General features: G+C 39.9%; 5 protein-coding genes and 2 long non-coding RNA genes across 7 annotated transcripts; 5 read left to right on the top strand and 2 right to left on the bottom strand.

The window, feature by feature from the left end:
• Window positions 1-105: 105 nt before the first annotated feature.
• On the top strand, window positions 106-597 carry LOC113470367. Its single transcript, XR_003393440.1, has 2 exons — window positions 106-139; window positions 464-597. It is a non-coding gene; the product is annotated as an uncharacterized LOC113470367 (long non-coding RNA).
• A 443-nt stretch (window positions 598-1040) lies between these two features.
• LOC103516307 (probable ATP-dependent RNA helicase ddx17) lies at window positions 1041-2900 on the bottom strand. Its single transcript, XM_026828739.1, has 4 exons — window positions 2868-2900; window positions 2630-2786; window positions 2240-2456; window positions 1041-1868 (listed from the first exon to the last, which is right to left on the bottom strand). The coding sequence occupies exons 1-4, from the start codon at window positions 2898-2900 to the stop codon at window positions 1118-1120; spliced, it is 1158 nt and encodes a 385-aa protein (XP_026684540.1). The 3' UTR covers window positions 1041-1117.
• A 1619-nt stretch (window positions 2901-4519) lies between these two features.
• Window positions 4520-7026, top strand: LOC103516306 (FH1/FH2 domain-containing protein 3-like). The gene is made up of 6 exons (XM_026828738.1): window positions 4520-4526; window positions 4747-4927; window positions 5448-5573; window positions 5817-5986; window positions 6624-6751; window positions 7000-7026. Exons 2-6 carry the CDS (start codon window positions 4770-4772, stop codon window positions 7024-7026), a joined length of 609 nt encoding a protein of 202 aa, XP_026684539.1. The 5' UTR covers window positions 4520-4526; window positions 4747-4769.
• Window positions 7027-7099: 73 nt separating this feature from the next.
• LOC113470366 lies at window positions 7100-7675 on the top strand. Its single transcript, XR_003393439.1, has 2 exons — window positions 7100-7256; window positions 7535-7675. It is a non-coding gene; the product is annotated as an uncharacterized LOC113470366 (long non-coding RNA).
• A 1117-nt stretch (window positions 7676-8792) lies between these two features.
• LOC103516305 (cullin-4A-like) lies at window positions 8793-9464 on the bottom strand. The gene is made up of 2 exons (XM_008481269.1): window positions 9315-9464; window positions 8793-8975 (listed from the first exon to the last, which is right to left on the bottom strand). The coding sequence occupies exons 1-2, from the start codon at window positions 9462-9464 to the stop codon at window positions 8793-8795; spliced, it is 333 nt and encodes a 110-aa protein (XP_008479491.1).
• A 1279-nt stretch (window positions 9465-10743) lies between these two features.
• LOC103516304 (cullin-4A) lies at window positions 10744-11341 on the top strand. The gene is made up of 2 exons (XM_026828737.1): window positions 10744-10911; window positions 11210-11341. Exons 1-2 carry the CDS (start codon window positions 10804-10806, stop codon window positions 11339-11341), a joined length of 240 nt encoding a protein of 79 aa, XP_026684538.1. The 5' UTR covers window positions 10744-10803.
• Window positions 11342-11434: 93 nt separating this feature from the next.
• On the top strand, window positions 11435-13280 carry LOC113470369 (cullin-4A-like). The gene is made up of 3 exons (XM_026828736.1): window positions 11435-11446; window positions 11505-11675; window positions 12618-13280. Exons 1-3 carry the CDS (start codon window positions 11435-11437, stop codon window positions 12864-12866), a joined length of 432 nt encoding a protein of 143 aa, XP_026684537.1. The 3' UTR covers window positions 12867-13280.
• Window positions 13281-17129: the final 3849 nt, after the last annotated feature.

Below are 17129 nucleotides of genomic sequence, written 5' to 3'. Positions count from 1 at the left end.
ATCAGATGGGCGATAAGAGACACAATACTTCCCATTTAGGTGCTGGGTCAACACGAGAACACCAGAAAGTAACCCGTTGAAATGTTTGCAATCAAAAAACGAATTCAAGACCAAGAAGACTGTGAAACTTTTCTGGAAGGTGAGAACTGAGAACCACAGTGTGCTGGAATAGAATAGAAAATATTATGCCTAGTTTTAAAGATTAAACCCGGTTTGGATGGTAGCGCGTCTACCTTTTAGCGCTAGGCCACGGGTTCGATTCCCGCCCCGGGGCGAATTTTATCCTGATGGGATAATGTCCGTCCTCGAAACGGCTGGCTTTCCCCTATTCTGTCTTCCTCTTCGATTTCGGGACAGTTTCCTGTATCAAACCTCCCAAAAACAAAGTCCTTTTACTCCAGCAGTTTTCGCCCAAATATTTAAGGATTTTGTTAAATATCTCCCCTTTCCTGTCATATTTCAGGAGGTGAGAGAAGACCCTATTGTGATATCCAAACTCAAGTCTGTCCTCATTTGGGACGAACTTAGTCCGGTCAAAGTGGACACGCAAAAGTTGGAGCACTTGTTCGAGTCTCGAGCTAAAGATCTCATTTCAAAGGTAAACTATTTAATTGACTTCTTAGGGTGTCCCTATTTAGGCATAATTTAGAAGTCCGGTCAAAGTGGACACGCAAAAGTTGGAGCACTTGTTCGAGTCTCGAGCTAAAGATCTCATTTCAAAGGTAAACTATTTAATTGTCTTCTTAGGGTGTCCCTATTTAGGCATAATTTAGAAATTTCCTTTAGTAAAAATCCAGCAGGATTATTATTATTATTTTAATTTTTTCTTCAATCTATCCAGGTGTAAATTTATTTCATTGCTCGGCAAATTCATTATGATGGACTATGATTATAAATATTTTTATGATATGTATATCTTATGGTTGTTCTGCATGAATTTGTTTGATTTTTCGGTAATTGGTAGTATTTTTTATACCTACCCAGTTGTATCATACATTGTACTGTCGTAGTCTATACAATGATGATTGTACTATGTGGAAACTCCAGAGTCCATAGTTGTCATTGTGAGTAATTAGTGTTATTTGCAATATACCCCTTCACAATATGGTTTGAGTTTTTATTTTCTATTGTGTGTTGAATAAGTATCAATTTTACCATTATCATTAACAGTGACTTGAGCTTGTTTAGACTCAGTTGTTTTTCCATTCACTGTTTGTGATTTGCTAGACCATGATGAGGAGATACCATACTTCTTAACCCCTCCTGTGCTCGTGTCACACACAGGTAATATACAGTTGGGTTCAATCACTGGACAAACAGTCGGACACACTGCGGTATAGTCGCGGTTCAAAGCCAGGTTTTGTGTCAGGGCTGCGTCCCTGGCAGCATAACCACTGGTTATTGCTGCATCTCTGTTAGCATTGGCAGCATAGCCACTAGCTAATGTGTTAGCATTGGCAGCATAGCTAGAACTTAGTCCTGAGCTCTTCACCCCATAGCCACTACTCAGTGCAGCATCCCGACTAGCGCCACTATAGCCATAGTTTTCATTTCTCACCCCATATCCCCCACTGGTTGCATAGCCCGTGCGTGTCGTATAACCTTGTCTACCCCCCGCGCCTCCTGCACTGAAATAACTACCGCTCACCTCCGGGGGGTTGATTGTGTCCCCTACTGGAACGCCGGGACTGATTTGACTGCCTAGTCCTTGGTTTGATGAGTAGGAAGAATAGACAGTGGTGGTTTTCTTAACGCCGCCCCCTGCTGGTATAACGCCTTGGTATCCAGTACCGCTCCCACTAGAGGCGGAGGGTTGATATGTTACACCTGATACCCGATGATATTCACCCCCACTCCCCGTGACTCGGCTAGCGCCTCCTGCACTGAAATAACTACCGCTCACCTCCGGGGGGTTGATCGTGTCCCCTACTGGAACGCCGGGACTGATTTGACTGCCTATTCCTTGGTTTGATGAGTAGGAAGAATAGACAGTGGTGGTTTTCTTAACGCCGCCCCCTGCTGGTATAACCCCTTGGTAACCAGTACCACTCCCTTGTGTTATGTAACTAGAGGCGGAGGGTTGATATACCCGATGATATTCACCCCCACTCCCCGTGACTCGGCTTTGATATTCCGCACTGCTTTCATGTTCTCCTCTTACACTATATTGACTCTGAGAACCATACTGACTCCCAGACTTAATGCTAGAGCTAGAACTCTTCTCTACATGTTCTTCTTCCTTAGATATTCCGCACTGCTTTCATGTTCTCCTCTTACACTATATTGACTCTGAGAACCATACTGACTCCCAGACTTAATGCTAGAGCTAGAGCTAGAACTCTTCTCTACATGTTCTTCTTCCTTGGCTGGTAGGAATGTGCCATAGCCACTGACCAAGTCAAACAGTTTGTTGGATTTCCTCAAGGCTTCTTCTGAATTGAGAATGGGTACAGCACCTGGTACGATAACATTGGACTGATGCTGATGACTCACACTAGAACCCTCTGGTATAAACACACTGCCTTGAGATCCCACCGTGTACACTTGAGGTTGCCATAGCCACTGACCAAGTCAAACAGTTTGTTGGATTTCCTCAAGGCTTCTTCTGAATTGAGAATGGGTACAGCACCTGGTACGATGACATTGTCCTGACGGACATTGGACTGATGCTGATGACTCACACTAGAACCCTCTGGTATATACACACTGCCTTGAGATCCCACCGTGTACACTTGAGGTGCTGACGAATTGGTGGCCCGACTAAAACTGTGGGCGTTCAAGTTGGACTACGAGAATCTGGAACGGGAGGTGGCAGAACCTCTGATGGACTTGAAACAGGGGATGGATATCCTGAGAAGGAATCCTACGTTCAAAGCTATTCTGAGCACTTTACTATCCATAGGTGAGTGAGAATATATCGATATGATTATAGTTGAGCCCCGTCTGTTCAAAAATAGAACCACCTCTCAGACTAAGTAGCTATTTTTTAGATTTGATAGAGAGAATTGTCTGAGAGGTAAAGAGAATGATAGAGAGAATTCGATAGAAAGAGCCAAGGTAACATTGGAGGTCTTATCGTGCTGAAATTGAAGAGAAAATTAGGGCAGGATAGGAGAAAGCCAGCCGTTCCGAGAACGAACCTTATCTGTCTAGCATAAAGTTTACTCGGGGCGGGAATCGAACCCTCAACCTAGCGCTTACCTTCCAATCTACCTAGGCTGACTTTCTCGGGATCTGTATTCATCAATTTGGTGGAACTATCAATTTATTTCGGGAGAGAGTCTTCTCGGATACGAAGATGTACGATAGAAAGAGCCAAGGTAACATTGGAGGTCTTATCGTGCTGAAATTGAAGAGAAAATTAGGGCAGGATAGGAGAAAGCCAGCCGTTTCGAGAACGAACCTTATCTGTCTAGCATAAAGTTCACTCGGGGTGGGAATCGAACCCTCAACCTAGCGCTTACTAGGCGCACGCGCTTACCTTCCAAGCTAACTAGGCTGACTTTCTCGGGATCTGTATTCATCAATTTGGTGGAACTATCAATTTATTTCGGGAGAGAGTCTTCTTGGATACGAAGATGTAGTGTTCTGGTGGCAGACAAGATAAAGAGACGTGTCATAATTTCATTGATTAAGTCCAAACAAATTCCTTACATATTCTTGAGAATTCAATACATACCAGGCGTCCCCTAGCCAGACAGACGACGCGAGGTCAGTTCGTACATGTTGTTGTTGGTTGTTGTTATTGTTTACAAATGTCTGGAATTCTGACCATTGGGCCATTTTCCTATAAATATTAATTAGCTACGTACATTAATTTGCTTTGATGAAGTAAGACTAAATTAATTCCTCTTTCGTTCCTTTTGGTTTCAGGGTTAGCCAAATCTCAGTCACGCGGGGAGCTCAAAAGCCCCACCGGTGAGTCCCTGGCCAAAGTTCCTGCCATGGAAATCAAAAAGTCCGAAACCGATCTGCACTGGGAAGAACTCCTCAAGTCGACAACCAAGTCCCTCGTCCTGTGCGACTTGGACTTCTCAGACCTCAAGTCTGACGAGGACCGGGACATCCTAGCCCCGGCCAATGTGGCCAATGGGGTGCCCCCTCCGCCCCCGCCTTGTGGGGTTCTACCCCCGCCCAACCCAATGGGCATGGGAGCCCCACCCCCGGTTCCTAACTTGTTGAATCAGAAGTCCAACATCAACAAGACCAAGAAGACTGTGAAACTTTTCTGGAAGGTGAGAACTGAGAACCACAGTGTGCTGGAATAGAATAGAAAATATTATGCCTAGTTTTAAAGATTAAACCTGGTTTGGATGGTAGCGCGTCTACCTTTTAGCGCTAGGCCACGGGTTCGATTGCCGCCCGGGGCGAATTTTATCCTGATGGGATAATGTCCGTCCTCGTAACGGCTGGCTATCCCCTATCCTGTCTTCCTTCTCTTCGATTTCGGGACAGTTTCCTCTATCAAACCTCCCAAAAACAAAGTCCTTTTACTCCAGCAGTTTTCGCCCAAGATAATTCTAATGGTAAGATAGTTAAAAAATTTAGCGTAATATAAAATATATTAAGTGGGGAACGACATTTGTGACAAACATTTATGCTTAACACAATTAAAAAGAAAAATAAAAGTGATAAAAGTCAAAAATGGACTGAAAATCAGGGGTACATTAGGTAATTTGTCTGTCGTTTAACGGCTGGGACTACAATGTGACTTGTCTGCTATACCCTGATTTACTCGCTCCTCAGGAGAGCCCCCCTGGTCGAACATCATGCGGCTACTCACTGATCGAGACTCAACGGACACCGAGCTACTCATCTACGCCATGTCGCTACTCAACAAAACTCTCAATGGTATTCCGGACCAGGATTCATATTACGATCAGGTGGACGCTCTGGAAGAACAGGGAATAGCGGCCGTCATCCGGAGGTAATTATTGTTAATTAGACCCCCATTTCAATGTAATTAGATTCATATTAGACTCTCAAAATAGATAAAATTAATTGCTTTATTAATTGCTTAGGGCTTAGGTGTACCTGATGATAAAAAAAAGAAGGAAAGGAGGAAAGGAAAGGGAATTATTTTACCTCCGAATAATTAATTGCTTACCTTATTTTATATTACTAGGGTTCTCAGTTCTCATTGATTATATGACTAGTGTTCTCACCCTAAGAACCCTAGTCATATAAAAGAAGGTGAGTATTTCCCTTTCCTTTGCCACGGAAAATTGATCATAACTCGTGATCGGTTTAGATTTCGGCAAAATCCTCTTTTTATTGCACCATATTATGAGAAATATTCCTACAAAATTTCAGCCTTTTAGGTATTGGGGTTCTGTAGATATGTACCATTGTACCTACCTACCTAGTTTTTTTTGTCGCCTTAAAAAAAAAAGAAAAAAAAAGATTTTATCGGATATGTATTCTAATGTCCTCATTTACAATTTCAGATACATGTCAAAGCCGGGCACTGATTTGGATCTTCTAAGACAATTCCAAATTTATGAAGCTGTCTTACAACACGAGGATGGTGAAGACAAGGGTACTCCTCTCAGACAGCTTGATGAAGCTATTAGGTAAGACTGATCAGTCCCATCATTCAACCTCAGTGGTGTACTGGTTAGCGTGGTAGAGTTCGGATCAGGAGGTTGGTGGTTCGAGTACAAGTCAAGTCATAAAATTTAGCGTAGTGCATCAAGCAGGGAACGACATTTCTGACAAGCATTATGGGAAAAGGCGAAGAAAAAGAAGAAGAAGACGAGAAGACCTATTTCAACATTTTAACCAAACACAACCTATTCCTTCCTTTTCCATTTCAGAAAAACTCTTAGAAATCGCAAATCACTGACCCCAGGTTTGAACAACAATAACGTGGAGAGGCGGAAGTCTCGTCGCTTCTCTGCCAACTCTTCGTGTCCAGCCCTGTATACGCCCATAGCTAGTAACTATCATAATAGTCACATGCAGGATTCACCTTCAGACGATCCGGGTAAGATGATCTCTCCTAGAGTGTTTGATATCTTTTTAGCAGTCTATAACGTAGGGAGCTCAGTTTCTAACAGTCTTTAAAGTGAGGAGTGCTTATTTCTTTGTTTCTTTATTCTTTGTAAGATGGTCAGTTCTACTTTATTATCGATCAGTTATTTTTATTTCTGGTTGACACGACCAATTGGCTTTATCATTATTCCACCTTATTGCTTGTAAATTAATATAATAGTATAATACTTATCTACTGCTTTTATGTACCTAGTTGGTACCTTCTTAGCATTTCTTCAACTATCTGTCTACTATAATTTATCATGTAATCTGATATTTGGATAGCTTTCGATCGAAATTCGCTCACAAAAAATTAGAACATGTCCAACCGTTCAAATTCGGCTTTTGGAATGGTAGATACTTACTGTTAGAAACTTCAAAGTTCAAACAGAAGAAACAGACCAAAATGTATTTACAATAAAATTTATAAATTATCAGTTTTCGCTTACCCGCTTAACTACTCAAGTTTGATTTAGCTAATACAAAATTACAAAAAATACAATAACTCAATTGTTCTGTAGTAGCATTACACGCCTAATACTGTGTTAAACTAACTGTCTCGTGTGATTGTGTGTTCTGTTCCTCTGTAGCCGCTGACATAACTCCCGCTTTTAAACGCCGCCGTGAGCGTCGCGAGCGACAGCGCATACTGTCGCGAGAACAGGAAGAAAAGAATGTCGCCTCTAAACACCTACACCAGAGCAAGCAGCCAGAGCCAGTTAAGGGGAAAAGAAGTGATATTTATACTTTTCGTGTGTTCCTTTTGGCCTCTTATTGTTTCAACTTCAAATCAATCAAACGTTCATTTTATCACCTTATCAGTTCTGGGTTCTGGTACTTCTGGTTTTTTGGTTTTTTCATTTTAAAACTTTCAAATTTCAAAGAATTCAAATTTTCGCGCTTGAAAATTATATGCAAAATCCGTGCCATAACGTGTATACGTTATGATGTACGGTAATATTTCAGCTGTACTCATTGTTGGCAACGCTGTAAATTTGATAAAAAAAGATAAGAAAATATGAAAAGTAAAGTAATACAAAATAGAAATAGAGCAATAGAGGTAATTATTTTATTTTAATAAGATTTAACTTATTAATATTTTGTTTATCCAGTTTTATGATCTGAAATTCTGAACCTTTATAAATTTTATTTACCAGCTACCAGTTTATTACACCAATTAATAGGAACCCTGTCTTTGAACTGAACCATCCACATTTCAACAGGTAAGTAGGTATAAATCTTATCACAAAATTCCAATCCCCTTGACACATAGGTATGTTTTTCCACTTTCTATTTCCCATATACTTGCCTATGATTAAGAATTTCTCTTTAAATAAAGGCTCATTGCACCAAATCTTCCTGAATTAGAACTTGGCTTTCAGTTACTTTCCCCATGTTCAATCAGTAGGTATTACCAGAGCCAGAGTTTACCCAGTTAGATTGTCTTAAAGTAATTGAGAATAATCAGGAATGGTATTGAATACTTGCTATCTACTTCCAGATCATGATTTCAATTCAACTCCAAATTGTATAAAATAACAAGAATATGTCAATGGAAGAAATGAATGGATCCAAAGCTTCTAACAGCAAAGTTGAGTTTATTCTTGTTCATAGTCCACACAATGTCCGAGGCAGGAGAAAATCAGATCATGTAAACCCAGAGATTGTTAAGTAAGTTCACAGTAACTCTGTACAGAAAAAGCCCACTCTGAGGCTTAGGTGTAGGGGCAAACAGCCCTAAGAATCAGGTTAAAACCTTATACAAGTCTACAAAGTGCTCTATGACAGTTAAGAGTTTATTCTTGTTCATAGTCCACACAATGTCCGAGGCAGGAGAAAATCAGATCATGTAAACCCAGAGATTGTTAAGTAAGTTCACATTAACTCCGTACAGAAAAAGCCCACTCTGAGGCTTAGGTGTAGGGGCAAACAGCCCTAAGAGTCAGGTTAAAACCTTATACAAGTCTGCAAAGTGCTCTATGACAGTTAGTTATTATTATTATTATTATTATTATTATTATTATTATTTTGAACGACAAGTAGAAACGGCCTCTGAGGGTTCTAAGTTGACAAACTTCAATTTTGAAATATTGAAAATATCACTTGTGTTCTAGTGTATGAGTGTGAGTGTAAGTGGTGATGAGGACCCTGTATTCATCATGGCTGCGGACATCAGGAAGAGACTATCGGAATCTTTGCTCAATGTTCAACTCTTCACTCATGATCCACAGGATCCATCTGCTGCAGCTCTCAAGGTAAATATCATCTATCAATCGCCTGCCTTGTAAGGGCCAGGTCGTGGATTCAATGGCCGCTCGGGACGAACTTCATCCTGAAAAGGTAGACTTCGTTCTGATCCACAGGATCCATCTGCTGCAGCTCTCAAGGTAAATATCATCTATCAATCGCCTGCCTTGTAAGGGCCAGGTCGTGGATTCAATTGCCGCTCGGGACGAACTTCATCCTGAAAAGGTAGACTTCGTTTGTCTTAGGTTGCTCTCAGGTGTTGGCTAAAGCTTCATTCATGGAACGGTTGGCTTTCTCCTATCCTGTCTTCCTTCCCCCTTCGATTTCTGAACGATAAGACCTCAGCATCGGCAGCTAGAACTACTTGTACCTTGTACATACTTAGGTACTGACGAATTTTACCAAGTAATCTTCCTTGAAAAGGGTATCGCTAATTTTAAATTGTTGGTCAACTTCGTTCATATGTTAAGAGCGTTATGTGTTATTGAAAATATGTAGGTACTTCATAAAAATCATATGCTTACCGTTTCTTTCATTTGTATTTGGTTGATTTTAATTCGGAATAGTTTGAACGTGAAGTCATTGTTAAACCTAAATCTATCACAATCTTCTATATCCCGACTGGCCGGAGTTTTCTTCAGAACTCTTGTCTTGCCACACGCTAGAGACTGCAAGGTTCTTCTTAGATCTGCGTCCTGCAACACAAAACATGACAGTTTAGTAGTTGTAGTATGTCCCTCATCATTCAAGTGCTTGGGTCAACATGAAAACACCACATTCAAAGGGCGAAAACACCATTTGAAATATGTGCAATGAAAATATCCGTACATTTTTTCTTCTTCTTCTTCTTCTGGAAATTTAAACTGGGATCTTGTGTATGGCAAGGAAGTGTGTTATCACCTGACTTACTATGACCTCCCAAACTCTAAGTGTGACCTCACAGCTCACACATTAGGAGACCCAATCACCCCATTCATAACTTTAGAGAGAATTCTTTGAAAAATTGGCTAGTAACAAAGTGTTAGGAAACTCACCTCTATGTTGGTCGCTGTCTTGATCTCCTCGAATGGCATCTCATCAGTTTCATTGAACAAGAGCAAGACCAGAGCTTGGAACAGAGATACCTGCAGTTCCTTGTTTCCACCTCGGAAGCAAGCTCTGAGTACACACGAAAAGTCACCCATTCAGATATCAATTAAAGTCAATGTTTCTTCAGTGGAAAAGGTGGTATACAAAATATCTCAAGAACGGTTTGTCCTAGACTCCTAGAGCGATGAAATTTTGTATGATTTACCAGTATGATCCAAGGACGCGACTGTAACAATTTGGTAAAAATCGGACAGTCACTCATCCAGATATCAACCAAAGTCAATGTTGCTTTGGACTTTGAAAAAAAAAAAATTGATACTTTATAAATATGATTCCTTATTAGTCTTATTACACAGAGATTATTTTAAGATAGAAAATTTTCCAACAAGAATCGGCCGCCGTAGGCGGCTCAGGCTCGGGACGAGTTCAACTTTTGAACATTTTAAACGATCCCTTATTACATGGGGAGTATTTTGAGATGGAAAATTTTCGACCAAAAATCGGCCGCCATATGGGCGGCTTGTGGGACTTGGAGAAATTTTCACTTTTTTAAAATTTATTTTTCAAATACGTATTCCGCAAATGTAAAAGAAAGTCGTGTGATGTTCACACCAGATTTTTTTTTCTTCTTCTTCTTCTTCTTCTTCTTCAAGAGGTTGGATAGAGGGAGCTGTAACTATCAAGGTCTTATTGTTCCGAAAGCGAAGAAAGACAGGATAGGAGAAAGCTAGCCGTTCCGAAAACGAACCTTATCTTTTTGGGATAAAATCGGTCCTGGGCGGGAATCGAACCCGCGACCTAGTGCTTACAAGGTATACGCGCTACCCCTCCAAGCTAACTAGGCTAGGCTGCAAACTATTTACTTTGTACTTTTTTTATGAATAACGCCGGAAGGTTATGTAAGGAAAAAAAATTTTGACCGCTTTTTGGCGGGTTTCGACCGCTTTTTGGCGGGTTTCGACCGCTTTTTGGCGGTTTTCAGCTATATCGACCAAACGGTTAGAGATATTGATGTAAATGTTACAACAGAACACCCAAATAAGCACCATTCAATAGGATAAGGAAAGTCGTGTGATGTTCACACCAGATTTTTTATGAATAACGCCGGTAAGAAAACCCGCGACCTAGTGCTTACAAGGTATACGCGCTACCCCTCCAAGCTAACTAGGCTAGGCTGCAAACTATTTACTTTACCCGCGACCTAGTGCTTACAAGGTATACGCGCTACCCCTCCAAGCTAACTAGGCTAGGCTGCAAACTATTTACTTTGTACTTTTTTTTATGAATAACGCCGGAAGGTTATGTAAGAAAAAAAATATGGCCAATGTTAAAGTTAACACACTAAAGTAAATTAAACACACATTTCTTTATGTGCAGGATCTTGCCAAACGTCTGCTGGTCGGTAAGTCAGCTAGTGTGGACGCAGAGAAGTCAATGCTATCCAAATTGAAACAAGAGTGTGGAGGCGGCTTTACATCTAAACTGGAGGGAATGTTCAAGGATATGGAACTTAGCAAGGATATCAATGTAGCGTTCAAACAGGTAAGACCATTGTTAAATAACTTGTTTGATTTTCCAACAATCTACACTCAACTGACATATGTTAGAATTCTAGACCTAAAGTTGTTTATAAATGTGCGCTGTTGCGTTTTTGTTTTGTTTGTTTTTTTTTTCAATGTTATTTGACAAGTTCGGAATGGTAGCTATTGGTATCATTTCATAGATGAATCCTTCTTGTATTGAACTTTAGATTCTGTGCCAAAATTTGTGCTTTTTTTTATCACCAGCCATAATGTTGTTTGATTAAGTTTTAATTTCATTGTATCGTATTGTTTTCCAGTACATGGGTAATCTGAAGGAAGACAAGGAGTCGACGAGTAACAACGCCCTAGGTATAGATTTAACCGTGAGTATTCTGACCATGGGATACTGGCCTACCTATCCTGTACTTATACACAAGATCCCAGTTTAAATTTCCAGAAGAAGAAGAAGAAGAAAAAATGTACGGATATTTTCATTGCACATATTTCAAATGGTGTTTTCGCCCTTTGAATGTGGTGTTTTCATGTTGACCCAAGCACTTGAATGATGAGGGACATACTACAACTACTAAACTGTCATGTTTTGTGTTGCAGGACGCAGATCTAAGAAGAACCTTGCAGTCTCTAGCGTGTGGCAAGACAAGAGTTCTGAAGAAAACTCCGGCCAGTCGGGATATAGAAGATTGTGATAGATTTAGGTTTAACAATGACTTCACGTTCAAACTATTCCGAATTAAAATCAACCAAATACAAATGAAAGAAACGGTAAGCATATGATTTTTATGAAGTACCTACATATTTTCAATAACACATAACGCCCTTAACATATGAACGAAGTTGACCAACAATTTAAAATTAGCGATACCTTTTTCAAGGAAGATTACTTGGTAAAATTCGTCAGTACCTAAGTGTGTACAAGGTACAAGTAGTTCTATCTGCCGATGCTGAGGTCTTATCGTTCAAAAATCGAAGGGAGAAGGAAGACAGGATAGGAGAAAGCCAACCGTTCCATGAATGAAGCTTTAGCCAACACCTGAGAGCAACCTAAGACGCGTTTCGTTCTTATTGGAACTCATCAGTTAGACATAGCTCTCAGGTGCTGGCCAAGAATTTTGAAGTGCTATTCGAGAAAGCCAACCGTTCCATGAATGAAGCTTTAGCCAACACCTGAGAGCAACCTAAGACGCGTTTCGTTCTTATTGGAACTCATCAGTCAGACATAGCTCTCAGGTGCTGGCCAATAATTTTGAAGTGCTATTCATACTTCAGAGATGGATATTGTGGAGAAACGGGAACCTGCGTTTTCTATGTAAGATTATATTTAGTGTTGAGTGTTGTTGTGAGCGGCACAAACCATATCTGTTTAGAATAAAATCTGCTCCCGGCGGGAATCGAACCCTCAACCTAGGGCCAAGAATTTGGAAGTGTTATTTATATTTCAGAGATGGAAATTGTGGAGAAACGAGAACCTGCGTTTTCTATGTAAGATTATATTTAGTGTTGAGTGTTGCTGTTATATTTAGAGCGCCACAAACCTTATCTGTTTAGAATAAAATCTGCTCCGGGCGGGAATCGAACCCTCGACCTAACGCTTGCAAGGCTCCAAGCTACTAACTGGACTTGCTTTTTCTTTCCTATCCAGCGTAGGTTGTTTCACTTGGTTGGTGTTAGTGTGGAACTAATAGAGATTCCTTGTTGTGTTTTCAGAATGAAGAGCAGAAGGCTACAGAGGAGCGAGTGTTCCAGGATAGACAATATCAAATAGATGCCGCCATAGTACGCATCATGAAGATGAGGAAAACATTGAGTCACAATCTACTTCTGTCTGAATTATTTAACCAGCTCAAGTTCCCTGTGAAGCCAGCTGACCTGAAGAAACGTATTGAATCACTCATAGACAGAGATTATATGGAGCGGGACAAAGATAAGGCAAACAGTTATAACTATATGGCTTAGGCGAGATGCACATCAGATAACTATACAGATACAGCCTTGTGGTTGTCACCTATTGGTGTGAAAGCCCACTCCGAGGCTTTGATTTAGGGGCTAACAGCCCTATAAGTTGGGTTAAGCTTATATGAATCTGTCACCTAGTATGGTTAAGGTCCCGGGTTCGAATCCCTCCATCGACCAAAAATGTGCACTCGTACAAATATTCCAACGCGATTGTGTCTCTTATCGCCTATCTGATAAGGCGATTGTGTGTTTAGAACCGAAAGATCCATATAACTTGGAACCTTATCTGACCTCTGCCTTGGTGTAGTAATCAACACACTCGCCTTGTAAATAAGAGGGCGTGGGTTCAATTCCTCAATAATGTAAGACTATGACCACAGTAATAGTGGTAGCCTGCTGCTGATGTAAAGGGACTCAGTTCTTGTTCAATCAGTATAAATAAATACTGTCTATTATTGCTATTATTTTTCTAGAAAGCAAGGACCTAGAAGTGGACGTGACCGCCAAATAAACAAACAGTTTCAAGCGTGTGTACCAGAGCAACCAAAAGACATTCTGGGTTGGAAGTCGGCTGGGGCAACATTGAGTTAGGAAATGAAGTCCGACATCAATTAGTTTAGTTAAAGTAACCAGTTGTGTTTAGTTTTATTCTCCAAGTCTTCCCCAGCCACCCAGCATCGGTCGCCAGGTCCGGACCGACCTTAAACAAGAGACGAACCTCTACGTCTACGACAGTATGAAGAGTTATAACTATATGGCTTAGGCGAGATGCACATCAGATAACTATACAGATACAGCCTTGTGGTTGTCACCTATTGGTGTGAAAGCCCACTCCAAGGCTTTGATTTAGGGGCTAACAGCCCTATAAGTTGGGTTAAGCTTATATGAATCTGTCACCTAGTGTGGTTAAGGTCCCGGGTTCGAATCCCTCCATCGACCAAAAATGTGCACTCGTACAAATATTTCAACGGGATTGTGTCTCTTATCGCCTATCTGATAAGCCGATTGTGTGTTTAGAACCGAAAGATCCATATAACTTGGAACCTTATCTAACCTCTGCCTTGGTGTAGTGATCAACACACTCGCCTTGTAAATAAGAGGGCGTGGCTTCAATTCCTCAATAATGTAAGACTATGACCACAGTAATAGTGGTAGCCTGCTGCTAATGTAAAGGGACTCGGTTCTTGTTCAAAGCAGTATAAATAAATACTGTCTATTATTACTATTATTTTTCTAGAAAGCAAGATGTCTGAAATTCGCCAAATAACTTTTCTTTCTTTGCATGAGGCCTGAGTAAATAGACTGCTTCGAGCTTCGTACTGTAAGGCAGTATAAATATTACAAACTTCTCTCTTTCAATTTTTCGGATAAAATCCGCCCCGGGCAGGAATCGAACCCGCGGCCTAGCGCTTACAAGGCAGACGCACTACCAACTAAGCTAACTAGGCTGGCAAGCGTAAAACTTTTAAAATCGTACAAAACACACAACGCAAATGATTCGGAGCTGAATGTAAACGCCTTCCTGCCCCTTCACTTCTCCTCGTCATGCTGGTCCTTTAACTCGTGCACAAAAAACCGAGAATAAGGGGAGCACAGGGCAGGAGCAGTGGCAGTAGAAGTGGCGAGGCAAGTGAGGTGTTTACATTCTTGTCATGCCCAATTCCCTGCCCACTTTCCTGCTCATTGCCACAGAAGTGAGCTGAATGTAAACAAGGCATAAGCAGTTAGTAGTTTTTTACTTTCTATTACTACAGTATAGCAGAGCTATGCTAGTAATGAAAGTATTGCAATTGGTCCAAATTTTTTTTCCAAGTTACCAATGTCAGAATATTTGATTATTATAGGCCATTTTCCCCTTTACATCCCAGATTGTATTTCTCTTCATACAATGTCATTTCAAGGTCACAATCTTTAAGCAGAGACTAATTTTTCAAAAAAAAAAAAAAAAAAAAAAAAAAAAAAAAAAAATTTTTTTTTTCACCAAAAAAAGGGAAGGGGGGGGGGGGGGGGAAGGGGGTCACTTTTTTTTCAGAATGGGAAATTCATTTCAATTCGGAACAGGAATAAATAAAATGATTGGTCGTTAAAACAGAGAGTATAAAAGGTCCTTGATTCGGACATTTCCTCGTGTTTACATGATACATGGGGTTCCGGATTACCTACACAGTTCTTCCTAGCCGTCCCATTTATCCCCATTACATAGAAATGATTGTAAGAAGTTATGTTACAAATTATAACAAGTCGGTAAATTACGACTGTTCTTCAACCAGTAAAGTAACTAGTCACTACCGAAATGACTTAAACAATTTAACCTAACCTTGAAGTTCTAGTAATTAAGTCTAGACACCGGACAAGGTACTTTACTAAGGGTAAGACCTTTTTTGTCACCTGGCAAGAAAGTAAAGAACCTCAAGACACATTCATCAACAACAACTAGGTATTTAAAGCATACTATGTAAATTGTGTGTGTGTTTTAAAGGTTTGATAAAGGAAAATGGAACTGCTAAGTTTTTGTCATCCTGAAAGTGAAGAGAGAAGGAAGACAGGACAGGAGCTCATCTATTTAGGATAAAATTCAACTTGGGTGAGAACTGAACCAATGACCTTGTGCTTACAAGGCAGATGTACTATTCTCCAAGCTAACTAGGCTGGCAGTAAAATATCAAAAAGAGAGCAAGTACATCAATTGGACTTGCATGTAAGGACAGTATTAATAATGAATGAATTGGAACCCTACTTACACTATGAAGTATACCTGAAGGTTTTTGTACATACCTGAAGGACATTGGAAAGTACACACTTCTTCAGCTGCATCATCAATCGTTTCATGAATATGTTTGAATTCTTTGGTAAATGAGACTACAGTCTCCAAGACATTTCCAAATATATTCTCAGCAGACAAAACTGCCTCTCGCAAGTTTCCTAATAAGCCAGACCCATAGCCACTGTAGATATATCCTAGGAATGTTAATGTGTAAATCAAAACTTTGGCCTTCGGAAACATTGAAGACCTGAAATTCAAAACAAAACATTATGTTTGATCATCCTGACCAAGTTTGTGCATAATGTAGTGAAGTTCTTAAGTTACAATAAAGGAAATGATGTAATGTGCAATATTATGAAGAAATATTCACAATTCAATCTAATATTGCATACTTACTACTTACCTACAATATAGTGCAAATCTTCCTCAAAAACACCTACACCAGAGCAAGCAGCCAGAGCCAGTTAAGGGGAAAAGAAGTGATATTTATACTTTTCGTGTGTTCCTTTTGGCCTCTTCTTATTGTTTCAACTTCAAATCAATCAAACGTTCATTTTATCACCTTATCAGTTCTGGGTTCTGGTACTTCTGGTTTTTTGGTTTTTTCATTTTAAAACTTTCAAATTTCAAAGAATTCAAATTTTCGCGCTTGAAAATTATATGCAAAATCCGTACCATAACGTGTATACGTTATGATGTACGGTAATTTTTCAGCTGCACTCATTGTTGGCAACGCTGTAAATTTGATAAAAAAAGATAAGAAAATATGAAAAGTAAAGTAATACAAAATAGAAATAGAGCAATAGAGGTAATTATTTTATTTTAATAAGATTTAACTTATTAATATTTTGTTTATCCAGTTTTATGATCTGAAATTCTGAACCTTTATAAATTTTATTTACCAGCTACCAGTTTATTACACCAATTAATAGGAACCCTGTCTTTGAACTGAACCATCCACATTTCAACAGGTAAGTATTAGGTATAAATCTTATCACAAAATTCCAATCCCCTTGACACATAGGTATGTTTTTCCACTTTCTATTTCCCATATACTTGCCTATGATTAAGAATTTCTCTTTAAATAAAGGCTCATTGCACCAAATCTTCCTGAATTAGAACTTGGCTTTCAGTTACTTTCCCCATGTTCAATCAGTAGGTATTACCAGAGCCAGAGTTTACCCAGTTAGATTGTCTTAAAGTAATTGAGAATAATCAGGAATGGTATTGAATACTTGCTATCTACTTCCAGATCATGATTTCAATTCAACTCCAAATTGTACAGGATAGAGGGGACATTGTTTGATATGGCCAAGGATCAGTACTTCCTGCTTCTAGCTTCAGGATCTTCGTTGAAAGGTGAGAGATTCGTATAAGCTCAACCCAACTTTTGGGACTGTTTACCCCTACACCCAAGCCTCAGATGTGAATATTCTAATCAATGTGATTTTTCACGCCGAATCGAATGGTGCTACTTTTAGTACTGTCTGACTTACGGA

The sequence above is a fragment of the Diaphorina citri genome, unplaced genomic scaffold, assembly GCF_000475195.1.
Source record: "Diaphorina citri unplaced genomic scaffold, Diaci psyllid genome assembly version 1.1 scaffold1541, whole genome shotgun sequence".
Taxonomy (NCBI): domain Eukaryota; kingdom Metazoa; phylum Arthropoda; class Insecta; order Hemiptera; family Psyllidae; genus Diaphorina; species Diaphorina citri.
The sequence above is the reverse complement of the archived record's forward strand: the minus strand, read 5'-3'. Positions and strand labels throughout refer to the sequence as shown.